At 32.1% G+C, this 13,462-nt stretch overlaps 1 protein-coding gene across 7 annotated transcripts in view; it reads left to right on the top strand.

Moving 5' to 3' along the window:
* LEKR1 (leucine, glutamate and lysine rich 1) overlaps positions 1–13,462 on the top strand; it is a 269,467-nt gene that overhangs the window by 134,903 nt on the left and 121,102 nt on the right. For all 7 annotated transcript variants that reach the window (XM_029214726.1, XM_029214723.1, XM_029214721.1 and 4 more), the window contains one exon: positions 7,250–7,435. In XM_029214726.1, coding sequence (XP_029070559.1) covers positions 7,250–7,435 — 186 coding nt within the window. The remainder of the gene's footprint in view (positions 1–7,249; positions 7,436–13,462) is intronic.

Genomic DNA, 13,462 nt, shown 5'->3' with positions numbered 1-13,462 from the left:
TCAGGGCACACATATACAAAAATGTACCAGTACATGCAAAATGACAAATACGCTGATGCTTGCCTTTTTATAATCTCTGATCAATTTGAGCACACTTTAAATTTAGCAGCAGTTCTAGAAAATATATAAACATGCCAATTTCACAATATAGAATTTTAAGTAAATAATCTTTATCTTAAATTTAGATTCAGAGAAAATAGAGTGTAATGCTTTTGAAGGTTAATTCTTATAAAGCTTGAGTAACTATCACACCTACACAAAAAGATGACCAAAAGCCTAGGAAGTATATAGACCTACATTGTCCAATATTGTAGCCACCAGCCACACAGAGCTACTGAGCACTTTGAATGTGGCTCTAGCCTCTCTTTGAAATGGTAGTATTTTGGATATGTGGAATTAAAGTACACTGTTAAAATTAATTTTACATGTTTCTTTTTACATTTTTAATGTGGCTACTAGAAATTTTTAATGTATATATGTGGCTTGCATTGTATTTCTGTTGGACGATGCTGGTATAAATAGTGAAATGAACTTTTTATACTTTAAAACTGTTAAAATGTTATAATTTTATTTTGGTTTATTTCCTATTTACAAAAATTATAAGGGCTTAATGTCAGTTATAATGACACCCTTTTATTTTGTTACTGTTTCTTATTTCTAGTTTGTTGTCTTGACTATTCAATTAAGCTTTTACCTAAGTTTATTAACACTAACTCCAAAATATATCTGTACCCCTATGTTCATAGTGGTATTATTTACAATAGCCAAGACATGGAAACAACCTGTATCCGTTAATGGGTGAATGGGTATGTGTGTGTGTGTGTGTGTGTGTGTGTGTATATATATATACACAATAGAATATTATTCAGCCATAAAAACGGAAATCCTACCATTTGGGACAACATGAATTGACCTTGAAGATGTTATGCTAAGTGAAACATTGGGATGGCCAAAAATTTCATTCGGGTTTTTCTGTTACAGCTATGGAAAACCCGAATGAACTTTTTGGCCAACCCAATAAGTCAGAGAAAGACAGATACTGTATGATCTCCTCATATGTAGAACCTAAATAAATAAATAAATAAATAAGAAAAACTATACTCCAGACTCATAGAAAAAGAGATCAGATTTGTGGCTATGAGAGGTGGAGGTGGGGAGGGAGAGGGGGAGTTGGAGTAAGGTTGTCAAAATGTACAAACTTGCAGTTATAAGATAAATAATTACTAGGGACATAATGTACAACATGATGACTATAGTTAACACTGCTCTATGATATATAGGAAAGTTGTTAAGAGAGTAAATCCTGAGAGTTCTCATCACAAGGAGAATTTTTTTTCTATTTTATTTCTATTTTTTTTCTATATCTTTTTTATCTATATGAAATTATGGGTGTTACTAAACCTATTGTGGTAATCATTTCACACTCTATGTAAATTAGACCATCATGGTGTACACCTTAAACTTATACAGTGATGAATGCCAATTATTTCACAATGAAATTTTAAAATTAAATATATATGTATATATATTTATTTAGACCCACACGAATATGCCCAACTAGGTTTTTTTTTTTATTGAGGTATAGTTGATGTACAATATTTTATAAGTTTCAGGTGTACAACATAGTGATTCACAATATTTAAAGGTTATATTCCATTTATAGTTATTATAAAATGTTCACTATATTCCCTGTATTTTACAACATATCCTTGTAGCTTATATGTTTTATACAGCCCAACTTGTTTTTGACAAGGGTGCACAAGCACTTCAGTAGAGGATAGCCTAGCCTTTCAACAAGTGGTGCTGGATATCAAAAACTTTGATCCAAACCTCACACCTTATAAAAAATTTAACTCAAAATGGATCATAGACTTAAATGTAAAATATAAAATTATTAAACTTTTAGGAAAAAAAAGAAAATCTGTGTAACCTAGGATTCTTAGGCTTGAACTTAAAAGCATGATACATAAAAGGAAAAATTGGTAAATTGGACCGCAGCAAAATTAAAAACTTTTCCTCTGCGAAAGACCCTGTTAAAAGAATGGGAAGGCAAGTTACAGACTGGGAGAAAATGTTTGCAAAGCACATATCTGACAAATGGCTTGTATCTAGAATCTATTTTTTGTAAACTCTCAAAGCTCTACATCAAAAGAATAGTGCAATTAGAAAATGGGCAAAATAAATGAGCATAAATTTCATCAAAGAGGATATACAGGTGGCAAATAAGCACAAGAAAAATATGTTCAATATCATTAGTCATTAGGGAAATGCAAATTAAAACCATAATGAGATACTACTGCATATCTACTACAATGTCTAAAATTTTAATTGAGCAAAGCAAGTGCTGGCAAGGATCAGAGAAACCAAATCAATATTGCTGGTGGGAATGTAACATGGTACAGCCATTCTAGAGAATAATTTTTCAATTTCCTCTAAAACTAAAAAGGCACACACTTATCACATGACCCAGCTGTTGCACTTTTAGGCATTTGTCCCAAAGAAATGAAAACCTAAGTTCATGCAGATACCTGTACATACACGTTCATAGCAGCTTTATTCATAATAACCAAAATTGGAAACAACCCAAATATCCTTCAGTGAATGAAGAACAAACTGGGATACTACTCAGCAATAAAAAAGGTACAGATTATTAATACATGCTCAAGGGACTATGCTGCATGAAAAAAATCCAGCCTCAAAAAGGTTACATATTATATGAGTCTATTTATGTAGCATTCTTGAAATAACAAAATTATAGAGAAGGAGAACAGATTAGTTGTTTCCAGGGATTAGGGATGGTGGTGGGGATAGGAGTAGGTGTGGCTATAAAGGGGTAGCAGGAGGTAGCTTTGTGGTGATAGAATAATCCTATGTTTTGGTCGTGTTGGTAGTTATACAAAGCTACATATGTGATAAAATTGCATAGAGCTATGCACACACACACACACACACACACACACACACAGAAAGGTGTGTATAACTGGTGAAATCTGAATTAGCTCTGTGGATTATGCCAAGAGCAGTTTCTTAAATTTGATAAAGTACTGTAGTTATACAAAATGTCAGCATGGGGAGAGGAGGAATAAAAGCAGCACAGGACCTTCCTATACATTTCTTTACAATTTCCTGTAAATCTCTAAGTATTTCAAAATAGTTTTTTAAAAAGTAACCTATATAGTGTTTTATGACTCCTTCATTAAATAATAAATCTAGTGTTTCAGAGTTTTTTAATATTATTTTATATCAGCTTGCCTTGGTAATAAGGTTATAGAAGCTTCCTAAAAACTTAATGATATAACATAATTTTAAGTTCATTGACTAAGATAACAGGACTAAGAACAACAGAAAAATTTTATCAAGGCAAAAAAATTGATTGTATGAGATTAATACTAACAATTATACTTGCATCAGCTAGCAAATTCTGTCACACTTACTTTAAAAGCTAAAAACATCTATCGGCTATAAACTTTGACAATATTACAAACATTTTAAATAACATACTTTTTTTCAATACTAGCTTTTATTTGTGATCACATGGATATATCCTTATGGTGTGAGTTGATTCTGCGTGGCATAGTTCTTCATTTGAAAAGTTGATGTAAAATAAAACTTGAAACATTTTTATAAGAAGTAAAGTAAACTCCTAATTCCTCTATACTAACTCAGTTGTTTTCAGTTTTCCATTTTATCTTCTATACTCCACATGCTCACCTATTTTTGCATATTTTTAATCACAACATAAATGCCAATAATTATTCTAAAGTATAACATGATGGGCTGAAATGTATCTCTCTCAAATTCATATGTTGAAGTCCTAACTCCCTGGTACCTTGGAATATAACTATATTTGGAGTTAGGGTTCTTAAAGAAACAATTAAATTTAAACGGGTGGGCTCTAATCCAAAATGACTGGTATCCTTACAAGAAGAGGACATTTAGAAACAGACACACACAGAGAGAAGACAATGTGAAGACACAGGGAGAAGGTGGCCGTCTACAAGCCAAGTAGAGAGGCCTGGAACAGATCTGTCCTTTATGACTCTCAGAAGAAACCAACCCTGACATCTTGATCTCAGACTTCTAGCCAACAGAGCTGTGAGAAATGAATTTCTATTAATTAAGCCACCCAGTCTGTGATACTCTGTTATGGCAGCCCTAGCAAACTAATAAATGTAGTAAACCCCGTATACACTGCACACATTATTCAGATACTTTAAAAGATTTTCACATTAAAATTAATTTACATTTAAAATCAAAGTCCAAAATAGGAAGGAAGTTTCTAGAAAAATGCATTGTTTAATATTTTCTTGCTGACAAAGTATGCTGAATATTAAGTAGAAGATACAAGTGAAGTATTTCCTATTCTTCTAATTAGTGGTTATCACTTTATGTAATCAATATTTTTAAGTCTGAGTTTTCATAGATTAGGTTTTCTCAGATCAGAGCATAGCTATTTTAGTAGAAGAAATTTCAGAAAAAAATAATATTTTTACCAAGGCAGAATATTTTAGCAAGCATAGAATCAGTTTGCTTCCACTCTCAAAATAGCTCTTGACCGAATAGCTCTTGAACTTTTAAAATTCAAGTTCTGAATTAGGCTTAGAAATGTAGTCCACATTTTTTTTATAAAATTGATGAAATTGGGGATAGAATAGGCCTATTTGCTTATCCTATTAAAAATGTTTCCTTCTTTTAGATGTGTGTGTTTACTGCCTTATCAAGTCTTACATTAAATAATTTGCGGCTCAAAATGCTTGCCTCTGAAGTGAAGGGAGAGTTAAGATAAACACATATTTAGGATTTTCAACTAGTGGTATATTAGAAGTTTTGTGCAATAATGCCTTTACTCACTTAGTAGCTATTTATTGAGCTTCTGTTAATTCTAGAATGTTGTGGCAGAAATTATGGGAGGAATAAAAAATGAATGGGATATTACCTCTGGCCTAAAATAACTTACGGTCAAATAGTAGGTCACATGTATGCATATGATCAGTGCCATAGAAATAGTGTAACTGGTGCAAGTTACAGATCTGGTCAGGAAAGATTTCCAGGCAGAGATAGCCTAAGAGCTGTGGTAGGTCCAACGTATGAGGCTAGGAGGACCTTCTTCATGGGGCGGTGCAAAGACAGGGAAAGTGTATGGTGGGTACAATGACCAGAATAGGTTGATCATAATTTATGAACCCAAATTGGGACACATAAGTGGCAATTATGAAGTTGTATTAATGATGAAAGTAGGATTAAGTATTTGACACCAGGATTGCCATAGGTACAGGGGATATATAATTTGCCAAGGGTGAGTTGGTGAGTTAATTGACCCCCATTGAGTTTACTCTCCTATTTCCATGTTAGAAACCTCCTGTTAAAAATCTTACTGTACTTTTCCATGTGTTAGAATATATTTCACAAATGAATTTGTATTACAAATTCTTATGCTTTTAATGTCAGATAGAAAGTGACATTGACACAAGGAGTTATTTTAGAGACAGATAGTAGTGTACACTAAGAGAGTCAGCCTGTGAACCTAAGCAGTACCATTCTGGCAAACGATAAATAGGTCACAGCATGTGTACACTGCTCTGCAGTGTCATTCGGACTTAATCATAGACAGATATGGTTACGGTATGGTACAGTTTATTCAGCCATAAGAAGCTACCATTATGGCTAGAAAAATTACCCAGGAAGACTTCTTGGGCCTGAAGAAAGATTGCAACCTCCTTATTTTCTTTAACTACATAAAAAAAAAAATTCTATGTACTACTGTGTTAGTAGCTTTCCTCACACAAATGGGAACATATCCATAAATTTTTAGAAGCATATAGCTATTCCTAGGGGAAAATATTCCCATATAAAGGAACCATTGGAATATAGTAGACCCCCACTTATTTGATCCCTGCCAATTTATTTCTCTAGGTTTTCCATTTTGAGTAGGAATTAAAGGTGAAGATGGTGCCAAGACCCCTTGTGTTCATGCCCTAGGTCTACCTTAAATGCCACTTTTTCTTCCAGATGTACTTTCTTCCCACAGAAAGGCATTTTGCTTTTCTCTCCTTAGACCACATTCCTGATCCTACTCATCACCATCCCTTGGGGCATGCTCTCTTCTCTGTGCTCTGTTCAGCGTACTGCTTTACTTCTCCTGTAACCATTTACTGGCCATATTGCCTCTGCAGCCATGTCTGTCCCATGGATGTCTACTTCTGGTCTTCGCTGGCCCATGTGGCTACTCTTTCTGCTGTGATGGCTCCAAGACCAGTAAACCAAGCCAACCTCCTTTGACACCCAGTAACACACTAAACCCATCACATAGTCCAGGATGAGCTAAGCAAGGAAGAAATGCCAAGTGAGCTCTCTGAAGAAGCACACTGTCCAGATTTTCATGTAGATCACATCCTCATCAGTTCAGTTAATTGTTGTTGTACAAATTTTATAGTATTTTTATTATTATTGCATGTGTGTTTGTATATTTTAATGGTGGCTTAAGGCAGCAGTGCTGAAAACACTAAGCAAAGGAGACCTTGATAATTAGCATTCTGAAGGATAAAATGTTCCATGAATTTCTCACAAAATTATATAAAATTAGCACATTTAAATCTACATAATGCTGTGAAGGCATATTGTTATTAAACTTAATCTAAGTAGATAGAATAATGAGAATTGATTGCTATGATGAAATTCTGCCCTTATTTTGAGGGGACAGAGTGTTATTAGAACCATTAAGATATATTAGCTAATACTTTCTGCCCATAAATTTATTAGTTTTAGACACTATATCCTTTTATTTCTCTCCACCCCTACCACCTTTCTTCATAATTTGTATAGAATATGTCCTAGTTATCTCCTAGAAATACTTCCCAACCAGCTCATGCTAACACATTTAAATTTACTTTTCTGAACCATGTTGCCAAGAAAACAATTTAATTTCAATAAAACCCAGAACATTACATGGATATTATTTTATTCATTCATGTATTTAAAAAGCAGGCAGGATTGCCATTTAATACAATTTAAAGGCTTAAAAAAACTACTAAAAGGTTTCATGCATCATTTAGCAATACAATCCTTTTTTCACTTATTTTTCAGAATAACTACTAAATTAAAACTTAACTTTTTGGTTAGGTGTCACTATACTCTCAGAGGAGTCATGTTGGCTTTCAACTATTCATTTTCTAAAAGAAAATAATCATTTTTTAAGAAATGTTTTATGATCCAGTGTTATCTATTTGTAAACTTTGAATTTTCTTTACAGAAATAAAGATGCTAAATAAAAGTTTGACAGTGTCCCAGAGAAATAATGTATGCCTTGAAGAGGAAATGAAAAATCTGAAATTGTTGTCAGATGCAGCCATATTGAGATCTCAGCAAATTGAGATATCCAAACAACAGGAAGTAAACTTGCAAACCAGATGCCATGACTTGCAAAAGGAAGTACTAGGTAAAAGAATTATTTTTTGCTGCTGTTAGCAACTAGACATAATAAAGTAATGTCTAAATTTTTATTTCTCTCATGATCACAACAAAATCTTGTTTTAACTAGTTTGTGTTGTAGATATGCCTAATTATTAATAACAATGCCAATAACTGTTTCTGTGATAAATGTTTGCTATCATCCATTCCTATTCTGCCATTTAGATTGGCAAGTATTAAGTGAATATATTAAAGACATTTCAAGTACAAAGTGAGATTTCAGGAAAACAAAGTAGAATTTTCTTTTGTATATCATTATTCCCAGTGGATGGTGGTTTAGAGTACTGAAGGAAAATATAGCATATGCTGTTATATAAGGTGATTCCAAATTTTTAGGCATTTCTTCATTTTCCCAAATGAAAAAGTTAAAAATTATGTTTTGGGAACCTTGGGCAAGGTTTTAAAATTTTTACCTTAGAACAATGAGTATGTTAGCAGTAAGGCTATGGGGTTTGTACTTTTTCCTGAAGGCAGTAAGGAATCTTTGAAAATTGGTAATCAGGAGAATGATATAACACAAGCAGTGTTTTAGCAAAATTAAGCTACTATCAACATATGGAGGTGTTCCAAATATCAAGAAATTGGAGTCAGGTAGCCATTTAGAAAATATCATTGCTGGTAACCCGGTCCCTAGACTAACCATAAGAAACTGAAGTAGGGTAGAGAACTAACATTTTTTAGGTCCTAATGTGTGCTAGAAACCATGTTAGCACTGTACATAAATTACTTCTGTCACTTCTCACAATGATCATGAATAGCAGGTATAATTATCCCATCTTACAGAGGAGAGAATGAAGGTCCAGAGAGGTAACATACTTGTTCCCACATAGCTGGTAAATGGCAGGGAGTGAAAGCAAACCTAGTTGGACTCCAAGACTCATGCTCGTCCCACTATGTCTCCTTGGCCCTCTCCATGGCCACACTGGGAAGGCTTAAATAGAATCAGGGTTGAGAGGACTACCCAGGAATAGAGAGGTAAACACCTGGCTGAGTAGACAAGGGCGAGAAAGAAGTCACAGAGGGCTCTGAACTTCTTTGCTTGGAAGTCTTTAGTGATGGGAGCACACCACAGACTAGAGAAATCTGGAGAGGAACTGATTCTGAAAGAGAAGAGAAGTTGTCACATGAACTTGGAAGCAATATGGAACTAGGTACAAACTTTAAAATCAGATATTTTAATTTTTCTCTTGTGAATTACCTATTCATAGATTTTACCAATGTTCTATTGTATTACTAGAATTTTCCTTAACAATTTTATGAGGGGTTTATATAGTAAAGTAATTATCTTCTATATTCAATTTTTTTCTAATGTATAATTTGTCTATTGACTTTTCACAGTAAATTGCACCATATCAAAGTTTTTCTTTTGGGTATCATCAAATTAATGTCTTTTATTGTTTCTGGTTAGTCTTGGTTAAAACAGTCCATTCCATTCCTAGATTATACATATGGTCTCTTGGGTTTTCTTTCATTTAAGTCAGTAGCACGTATGGAATTTATTTTTTATATGGTGTGAGATTTGGGGCTCCAGTTTTATTCTTTCCAAATACATAGCCAGTTGTATCAGTATTATGTATTAAATAATCCATCCTTCTCCCACTAAATAAACCTACTACCTGTCATATGTCAAAATTTCACAAATGCTAGTATCTATTATTGTATTCTCTTTTCTGTTCCACTAATTTATTAGATGTACCATTAATATCATATTCATTTGACTTAATAGTATATTCTCATAGTTGGTAAAGTTTATTCTCTCTCCTTTGTTCTTACTTTTTAAATATATATTTGAAGGCAGTTATTCTTTGATTTGAATTTTAAGATCATTTATTTACCTCTAATCCAAAGACTCTGATAGATATCTAGTAAAGTTTTTCTCTTCCAGTCTGTATACTTTTATTACATATTCACAGCAGGTATTCTTCCACATAAACTTTAAGATAATATCATTAAATTCTGATATTAACAGGGATTCTAATTGGGATTACATTATATTTATACTAATTTTTAGAGAATTGACATTTTTAGTGATACTAAGTCTTTTTAATATTATAAAAGTTTATTCATTCAAGATATGGTATGTCCTTATGTTGTTTTATGTTCTTTAATATAATTTTATAGTTTTATTTGAATGTTTCTTTGCCATTCTTTTAAAACTTATGACTATCATATTTGCATCTACTGTGAATGAACTATTTGCTCTATCTCGATGTCCTGATATTGATAGATGAAAAAAGGCTACTGATTTTTATATATTTGTCTCATATCCATTAAATTCACAAAATTCTCATATTACTTCTAGTAGTTTTTATTTAGTGTCTCTTGGATTTTCTAGCTGTGCGTTTATATGACCAGCCCCAATGCCCCCCAAAAAGAGTTCATCTATTCTTTTCCAATGTTTATATATTTTATCTTATTTCTTGTCTTGTTCATATCTTATTAAATCTATTTGAACCTCTGAAACTGTGTTAAATAATAATGGTGACAGTGATCATCCTTGTCTACTTCCTGATTTTAATTGAAATCATTCGATGTTTTTCCACTTGGAATTATATTTGATGTTTGGTTTTTGGTAAATATTGTTTATTTTTAATCAAATATTTTCCTTCTATTCCAACTTTACTTAAATGTTTTATTAGAATGCTTTTGGATTTTGTTATATGCCTTTTCAGCATCTATTGATATTAAGCATGTTTTTTCTCCTTTAACCAGCTGGTAAAATGGATTCGTATTACTAAATTTCCTGATACTACTTTTTTACATATCATTTTCTACGTGGTTATATTTTATTTATAAGTTCAGTACCTACATTTATAAATGAGATTGGTCTATAATTTTTCTTTATTAAGGGGCACTAATTAGAGTTTTGTGTTAAAATTAAGTGATGTTAATAAATAGGTTTAATAACATTTGATTGTCTGTTTTTTAAAGGTTAGATAAAACTTGAATGTGAACCCAGTATCATTAAGTAAAATTCAATTATGAACTCATCTGATTCTGGTGCCTCTTTAAATGGTAATTATTTAATGTTTCCAGAGTTTTCTGTAGTAATTTGACTATTTAAATCTTCAGTTCTTCTGAGCTGTTTTTGTTGTTTATATTTTGACAGGAAATCATTCATTTTTCTCTAAGATTTCAGATTTGTATCCATAATATGGCATGTAATACCCTTATTTTTAAAATATCTCCTCTATCTGTGGTGATACCTGATTTCTGATTTTTAATGGTATCTACTTTTATTTATCTCTTATTATTTATCAGGCTTTCAAAGAACTAGCTTTTGGGTTTTTTGTTTTTAATGCTTTCTACTGCTTTTATTTTCCATGACATTACTTTTGACTTCTATGTTTATTAATTTTTTCTTCCTGGTTTCTTTTTGTTTTTTGTTTTCACTTTTTAGACTTCTGAAAGGACTACTAAGTTCTTTTATTTCTCATCTTTTTTGTTTAATAATAGAGGCATTTCAAAGTATAAATTTTTGTTTGAGTAAACTTTGTATCTCATAGCTTTTAATATTATTTTTTTTAATGCTATCTAAATACTCTGTATTTCTTATTTTTTCTTAGATTAAAGGTTATCTAGGAATATATTTCTTAGTTTCTAATTTGTTTTGCAAGGGAGTTACTTTTTTATTATTTATTTAACTTAGGGATATTCTGATTAAATAATGTGACATAATACCTCTGTGAATTTGTTAAGCTTTTCTTTATGTTGAGTACATGATCAGGTTTTGTAAATGTTCCTTAGAAATTCAAAATAAAATATAATTCTCAACTTGATGGATGTAATGCTAACTTAGCTAGGTGTAGAATACTTGAGTTCTTTTCTCTCAGTAGACTGTTTATGCTAATGCTTTGACTTCTAGCTTTCAGTGTTGCAAATGAGAAGTCTACCTACAGCTCTTATTCTTTTTCCTTTAAAGATAACTCATCCATTTACCTGGAAGCTTGTTAGATTTCCCTATCTTTTTTTTTTTTTTATTGGACCTCAGGATTATTCAGTTGGATCACTCAGTTTGTTCATGACATGTATACTGGCTAGGACTTCATATACAGTTTTGACTAGAATAGGGATAGTGGGCATCCTTGTACCATTCACAATTTTACAAAAACACACTGCTAAATAACTTTGGGGTTTAAGCAGAAATTATAATGAATATAAAATATCTGCAATTGAATGGTATTAAAAAACACTATGCATCAAAAACTTGTGGGATGTAGCCAAAGTGGTGCTTTGAGGGAGATCTATAGCTTTAAATACTTACATCAGAAGGAGGGAATAAACTCAAAGAACATAGAAGAAAAAATACAATAAAAATAAAAGCAGCTCTCAGTGAAATAGAAAACAAAAATATGATAAAGAAGATCAATAAAACAAAACATTGATAAAAAATAAAATAAAATAGACAAACCTCTAGCAAGTTTGATCATAGGAAGAGAGAATATACAAATGAAAAATATAAGGCATGAAACAGAAACAGTGACTACAGATAAAAAGTAAAAAGAAAAGTGAATGCTGCCAACAACTTTGAAATCTTAGATGAAATGGACATATTATTAGAAAAATATATCTTACCAAGACTTACTCAGAAAAATTAAATGTTCCTATAACTATTCAAGAAATTGCAGCAATATCTTCTCACCAGGAAAGGGCTAGATTATTTAACAAGCAAGTTCTACCAACTTTCAAGAAACAGAGGATCCTAATTTTACACAATATTTTCTAAACAACCAAAAATTGGAAATATTTCCCACCTCACCCTACAAGGCGAGGGTAACCCTGTTACCAAAATCAAGACAAAGATATTAAAAGAAAAGAATATTATAGACCTATTTATATTACGAATATCAGTGTAACAATTTCAACTGTATATTTGATACTTTAAAAAATATTTTGAACCACTTGAATGTATTACTCATTTAAAAAATTAATGAAGTTATAAGTAAAAACTATGCCATGCTATTATTTTAGACTTCAGAGAGGAGAACAAATTTAGGACAGATTTGCTAAAATATCCATTTCACAGTTATACATAACTTTCCCAAAAATGCAATTCACTCCAAAGATTATTATCCTTATTTCTCTTTTATTTCATCATTTTAATGTGGTTTCTAAGATAAGCCACTTCCTTGAATGTTTTAGTTTCTTAAAAGAACAGTGAGACATTAGGGAACATATCTTATATTGCATGCAACAGGTAATTAAGGGTTAAGTCAAGTAACTACCTTTCTGTGTTTGAAAAAAGAAGTGATTTATGGGAATAAAGACAAGAGAAGAAAGGGAAAACATTTTCACTAACTAGGAACTCTCTCTGTGTCAGTCATTTGACTAGCACTAAGCATTTGACTAATTTTCCCTTATCTAATCCTCACAGTATTCTAATGTGAAAGCTTTTATTCTTCCTATCAGACATAGAGACGTAGGCCATGGTCACACTGCTGAGATTCAAACCCAGGTCTCTGTTGGGACAAAGCCTGTTAGCTCATTAATCATTTCTGTCAATTCCAAAAAGGCATATGAAAACACTGAACTCCTTTTCCTTTAAAAAAAAAAAAAAGAGGTGGTGGATTTTACCCTTTTCACAAAAATGGACCATTGGCCTAGCAAGTCTTCTAGGAATTAAAGCTAGGACAGTGTTTTCCAAAATTGCCTGACCACAAGAACATCTGGGACTGTGGAAATGCATGTGTGGGGATAATAAAGGAATGTATTGAAAATGAACATTCTTGCATATCAGTCGGAACATACTGAGTATCTCCAAGATTCTAAGACTCTCTACTTTTAATAAGTGCTCGAGGTGGTTCCTATGATGAGGAAAATTTGGTACTAACTTAACAATAAGAATAAGGAAAATAGGAAAAAACATGTTCACGTTGAGCACAGTAAAAAAAAAAAAGAAAGAAAGAAATGCCTTAATTTAAAAGAAGTGCATTGGCACTGGCCCCACTATCCTTTGGCTTTTTAAGATTCGGTGTTTTGTCTCTTCACTCTTTAC

The sequence above is a fragment of the Monodon monoceros genome, unplaced genomic scaffold (assembly GCF_005190385.1).
Source record: "Monodon monoceros isolate NGI ecotype Baffin Bay Population unplaced genomic scaffold, NGI_Narwhal_1 Super_Scaffold_11, whole genome shotgun sequence".
Taxonomy (NCBI): Eukaryota; Metazoa; Chordata; class Mammalia; order Artiodactyla; family Monodontidae; genus Monodon; species Monodon monoceros.
The sequence above is the reverse complement of the archived record's forward strand: the minus strand, read 5'-3'. Positions and strand labels throughout refer to the sequence as shown.